Consider the following 6000-nt stretch of genomic DNA (forward strand, 5'->3'; position numbering starts at 1 on the left):
AATACATTAGATGAGAAGTGGAAGCCAGTGAAAATGTATTGGGATGTGTCTCACTAGTCTAAAGTAGTTTCCTTAAAACCACTTTAGACTATTGAGACATCATCCAAAAGTTTTAATACTGGTGAGTGTACGGCTGGTAGGACCCAGTAGTGGGCATCACCAGGCCTGGTAGGCTGGAGTACTGGTAGAAAGAGTCCAGGGGGAGGCTGGGTAGGGCTGTGGATGAGCTGTAGTGTGGGTGGAGGTATGGGGTGGCAGCGCCCCCCTCTGCTCCTGCATGATGGGGGTGGTAGGCATGTAGCTCGGGGTAGTGCAGCAGGTGAGAGGCTACTTTAGCCTGGCACGCTTGGGCAAGAGCGTCCTGGACCATCCTCTTCATCCTCATACGCCTGTTCTGGAACCAGTTACGGATCTGAGGAGAAACAGACAGGCGTTTTAGACACAGTGATCAAAGAAACCTTTGATAACCATTGCAATAGAGTCCCCTATATGTATTTTTGTCTGCATTGCCTACCTGTTTGTCTGAGAGGTCGAGTTTCTTGCAGAGCTCAACCTTGTCCCGAGTTCCCAGGTAGGCGTTCCTCTTGAAGGCCCTCTCCAGACTGTTGATCTGTTCCGCTGTGTAGGCTGTACGTGGCCGCCTCCCCGTAGGGGGCGAAGAGGAGACATCCAGGGGGGTGGTTGGGGAGAGGGAGCGCCCGCCCTCACTCTCGTACCCTGACGTCTCCCCCTCTGTTCCACTAATGAAGCCAGTCTCAGCCACTACTGAAGAAAGAGGGAGAAGAGATTCCAAATCCATCCATATGCTACATCGTAGTGGTTTCCAAAACTTGTGTGTTCTCTGAACCTTTCAAACACAACCATGTCTCCAGACATCAACTCAGTCTGAAGTGAGTCCTAACTATAGAGCTTTCAGCACTATAAGAGCAAAATCAGATGTAGCTATTTCTAAAGAATTCTGTTAATTGAATCAACACAGCTCAAAACACACCCACAAACAACACACACTATTTCAATGAATGTATGGTTCCCATGTAAACTCAGATCCTGAGTTGATTTGAGGCAGAGTGAACCTACCTTGGTGCTTGTGGTGGAGGGGGCTACGCCTCTTAGCTGTCTCAGAGCCTGCCAGGCTGGGATTGCTGCGTAGGATCAGCCCATGTCCTCTCCTCACCTTGTTCTCTGTCTGGTTCTCTTTATTTTTAGGTCTCGGTCGGCAGTAGAACCCAGGCAAGCTCTCAGGGTGGGTCCCAGAGGTGCTGGTGGGTCCAGCCGCAACGGATGTCCAGGAAGAGGAGGGAGGTGAGGGGCTCGTGCTGCCCGATGCCCGACTACTCTGGGCCAGCCACTCAATGGAGAAATGTCCCCTCATGTTTGGATGATGGAAATATCCAACAAAATTAACCAAAATCCTGTTGTTGGGGTGGAGAAACGTGTCCTTTTGGATGGATAGAATCTAATGCATCTTATCCTTCAGGTTCCAGAAATGCAGACACAGTTCTCAGCTGGGTAAGTTTAGGAAAGAGTGTGTGTGAGTGTGTTCTTCTCTCTCAGTGGGTCATTGTCCTGATAAATGGAGTAATGATCTGAGTAGAGGCAGTATTTATGCAGGGCATACCTCCTCATTTTACAACTCACTCAGCCCAGGATCAAAGGACACATCCTTCCCTCCCTTCTTCCCTCCCTCCTTCAGTTTTCACAACTGCAGAAATTAAGACGTCTCAATCGGCCTGAATGAGGCCATTACCCCGCTGGCTCCAGTGAGTCTGGAGAGCCTCTCCCCCACACACAGTCACATCCTTGCTGTCCTCACCTCCTCTCTCAATCAGTGTTGTGCTCAATTCGAATTGAATTAAGTGATTTGAATTTGAAATTCAGAAATGTAAAAATGTTTTAAATAAATAGCTTCCACTTTACAGTTTATTGAGAAGTCATTGAAAATAAATTCCCTTTTTTCAATTGTAGATTTTTAACTGTTAGTTTATTTCCGAATTGAACCCGCTGCTCTCAATATAGCCCTGTGTGTGTGTGTGTGTGTGTGTGTGTGTGTGAGAGAGAGAGCTCATTACTTAATCCTTTTCGTGTATTCTCAAATAGCATTGCGTATTCACTTCCTTTAATATTAAATATTTTCCTCCTGCTCCTCTACCCATGGAATGAAAACAATACGAATATCATTAACTCTTCCAATAACACCTATTCTCGTGTATTTCGTAATATAAAATTATAGGATAACTTCATACATTCCATGATCTGTCCTGTTGATGCTACCCACATGAAAAAAATATTATAGTGTATACTATGGTAGGAATAGCATAGTATTCACAGTAGTATTTTTTGCAGACTTTACTGTAGTATTTACATTATACTATAGTATAAATACTGTAGTGAAATTTGTTTTTGCATATACTATTGTAATTACTGTAGCATTTTTGCAGATTGTAATATACTTTAGTATTTACTGTAGTGTTTTTGGGGACATTACTAAAGTGTTTTTGTTTCATTATCTTTAACTTAGAAGTGGAGGGCTTTCTCTTTGAGGAAACTTACTCGAGAAATACTAAAATAGCAAATGTTCCATAATCTGTAGGTAGGTAGTTGACACTGGGTTCTGAAGCGTCTGCTCTTTTCTATAACCATAGGGAACACAATATGGTCTATACTTAGCATGTAGGTTTCTCACTTATGGGTGGCACAAATTGGGATATAAGGAAGGGTGGTATGGGCAGAGTATACAGTATTTTCTACATTGTGTAAATAATAGTGAAGACATCAAAACTATGAAATAACACATGGAATCATGTAGTAACAAAAAGTGTTAAACAAATCAAAATATATGTTATATTTGAGGTTCTTCAAAGTAGCCACCCTTTGCCAAATCAAAATATATGTTATATTTGAGATTCTTCAAAGTAGCCACCCTTTGCCTCGATGACAGCTTTGCACACTCTTGGTATTCTCTCAACCAGCTTCATGAGGGAATGCTTTTCCAACAATCTTGAAGGAGGTCCCACAAAGACACAGCGTTTGGAAAGAACAATCTCACATTTGGACTCATCAGAGCAAAGGACAGATTTCCACCATTTAGTAGTCAATTGCTCATGTTTCTTGATCCAAGCAAGTGTCTTCTTATTATTGGTGTAGTTTAGTAGCTGATTCTTTGCAGCAATTCGACCATGAAGGCCTGATTCACGCAGTCTCCTCTGAACAGTTGATGTTGAGATGTATCTGTTACTTGAACTCAGTGAAGCATTTATTTGGGCTGCAATCTGAGGTGCAGTTAACTATAATGAACGTATCCTCTGCAGCAGAGGTAAATCTGGACTTTTACTAAATAGGCATATCTTCTGTATACCTCCCTACCTTCTCACAACTCAACTGATATGCTCAAATGCATTACGATGGAAAGAAATTCACACAAAATAACTTTTAACAAGGCACACCTGTTAATTTAAATGCATTCCAGGTTGAGAGAATGCCAAGAGTGTGGAAAGCAAAAGGTGGCTACTTTGAAGAATCTCAAATATATTTTGATTTGTTTAACACTTTTTTGGTTACTACATGATTCCATATGTGTGATTTCATAGTTTTAATGTCTTCACTATTATTCTACAATGTAGAAAATAGTGAAAATAAAGAAAAATCCTTCAATGAGTAGGTGTATCCAAACTTTTGACTGGTATTGTATGCAAATTAAATACTGTAGTATTTACTATAGTTATCAAAGAAATGTTTTTGTTGTCTTTTGTGTGGATAATACTGTAATATATACTAAAGTATTCTACAGTATACACTCTAAAAAATAAAAGGTTCCTGAAGTATCCTTTAGGGGTTATTCAAATTAAAACCGTGGGGGAACCCCTATAAGTTCTTCAACGAACCCCATTTAATGGATCCTCAAAGAACCTTTTGAAGAACCGTCGGGGGTTTATTTTTGAACTACCCCCCATGTTATTATTATTATTGATAATATAATATGCATAACAATAACACTATTTTAGTTCTCAAGTGTTTATTATGATTTTAGTGGCAAAGCAGAATTTAGAAATCCAAATATGAGGTAAACTCCCAGCAGAGCCCCAAGTCCAATAGACATATCCTCTGGCGTGTTGACGTTATTGTGTTCATGTTCTCCGTATCCATAGACAGAATGATTTTGCAGTGTATGGTGATCGAGCAGGTTTCCTGTTATATTCATCAGAGGTGTAGGGAGGGCGAAGTCTGTGAATCGCCCAAAAAATGTAATTATACAGATGATCAACAAAACACATGACAGAATTCATACCTTGGTTTTTGTGGTGAATGTGAATTTAAAAAAAAAAAGTTTTTAGAATGGTGTTCATACACATACCTTGTCCATAATGTAGAGGTCTATTTGATATTCATTGAAGAGGTACAGGAGGAGGATAGTAAATGTGATCTGCATAACATACCAATAGCAATTGACATACCTTTGTATGCCTCCTTGTCTGTATACCTTCAGACACAAAAGTGAGCTAGCTGTTCATCTACACCCAACACAGCTAGCCTTCAACATATTCTTATAGCCTGCATATTCTTACCTCTTTTTTTATTCATATCCATTGAATTGTATCCAGTCTCTTTTTTTTAGAAATATTTACACAAATATGAAAAGATAGATCCCGGCTGTGATTGGGAGTCCCATAGGGCGGCGCACAATTGGCCCAGCGTCGTCCGGGTTTGGCCGGGGTAGGCAGTCATTGTAAATAATAATTTGTTCTTAACTAACTTGCCAGGTTAAAGAAAGGTTAAATTTAAAAAATACAAATTAAAAAGATGGTATCATCCATAAAACAATGTTAATTTAGATCATACGAGGGACAAACTTATATTTTTCAGTTAAATGCCTTCAACTGCTGTCCTTTCCAATTCCAATCCAAATGTTTCAGTTGGGCAGTTAGGTTCGTGCAAGAACCTCCACCAAGTAAAGAGGTTCCTCGATGAACTCCACCTCCCATGGGGTTCTTGGAAGAACCTTTTGGGGGCCATTTTCAGTGCCAGGAACCCTAAGGTTCTTCAAAGAACTTTGAGGATCTTAGAAGAACTGTTGTTGAACCCCTAATTTTTAGAGTGTACTACAAAATGATATACTAAGCACTACACATGATCAACATGATAGCCTACTACAATGTGCATTACAGTATACTACATAATTCTATAGTAAGTACTGTAGTATTCCATAGTAAACTGTAGTCTTTTTTATGTGGGTATAGGCCACATTCAACCAGTTGGATGGTGACCAGGGATTGGTTTAACATAATGCAATGTTGGCTGATCTGCCTGATGATTGTTGTCTAATAATTATCATTCTCATTGGATCTGTCTCTACTGATGAGAGAGAGAGGACTGACAGCTCTGATGATTGGGTTTTTGTCGATTTGTTTGCGCAAAAATGTGACGATCGCCTTGGTCTACGATATACACTACCGGTCAAGTTTTAGAACACTTACTCATTCAAGGGTTTTTCTTTATGATGGACTGTCGTTTCTCTTTGCTTATTTGAGCTGTTCTTGCCATAAAATGGACTTGGTCTTTTACCAAATAGGGCTATCTTCTGTATACCCCCTCTAGCTTGTCACAACACAACTGATAGGCTCAAACACATTAAGAAGGAAAGAAATTCCACAAATTAACTTCTAACAAAGCATACCAGTTTATTGAAATGCATTACCTCATGAAGCTGGTTGAGAGAATGCCAAGAGTGTGCAAAGCTGTCATCAAGCCAACTGGTGGCTCTCAAATGTAAAATATATTTTGATTTGTTTAACACTTTTTTGGTTACTACATGATTCCATTTGTGTTAATTCATAGTTTTGATGACTTCACTATTATTCTACAATGTAGAAACATAGTTTTAAAAATTAAGAAAAACCCTTGAATGAGTAGGTGCCTAAGACCGGTAGTGTAGGCTTCTATTGGCCTAGTGTTACAGTCACAAATTAATTACAGTCACAAATATTAGGCTAAATATTAGGCTAA

General features: G+C 39.9%; 1 protein-coding gene across 1 annotated transcript; it reads right to left on the reverse strand.

Annotated features, from left to right (window-relative positions):
• Positions 1-112: 112 nt before the first annotated feature.
• Positions 113-1372, reverse strand: LOC115146877 (homeobox protein vex1-like). The gene is made up of 3 exons (XM_029688895.1): positions 1078-1372; positions 515-765; positions 113-412 (listed from the first exon to the last, which is right to left on the reverse strand). Exons 1-3 carry the CDS (start codon positions 1370-1372, stop codon positions 113-115), a joined length of 846 nt encoding a protein of 281 aa, XP_029544755.1.
• Positions 1373-6000: the final 4628 nt, after the last annotated feature.

The sequence above is a fragment of the Oncorhynchus nerka genome, linkage group LG19 (genome assembly GCF_034236695.1).
Source record: "Oncorhynchus nerka isolate Pitt River linkage group LG19, Oner_Uvic_2.0, whole genome shotgun sequence".
In the NCBI taxonomy this organism is placed as follows: domain Eukaryota; kingdom Metazoa; phylum Chordata; class Actinopteri; order Salmoniformes; family Salmonidae; genus Oncorhynchus; species Oncorhynchus nerka.

Bases quoted from the DNA above. Each gene is read 5' to 3' on its own strand.
- LOC115146877 (XM_029688895.1), bottom strand. From the start codon at position 1,372: ATGAGGGGACATTTCTCCATTGAGTGGCTGGCCCAGAGTAGTCGGGCA. The intron at 766-1,077 runs GTAGGTTCACTC...CTCTTTCTTCAG, and splicing joins CCTCCACCACAAGCACCAAG to TAGTGGCTGAGACTGGCTTC. The intron at 413-514 runs GTAGGCAATGCA...GTTTCTCCTCAG, and splicing joins TCGACCTCTCAGACAAACAG to ATCCGTAACTGGTTCCAGAA.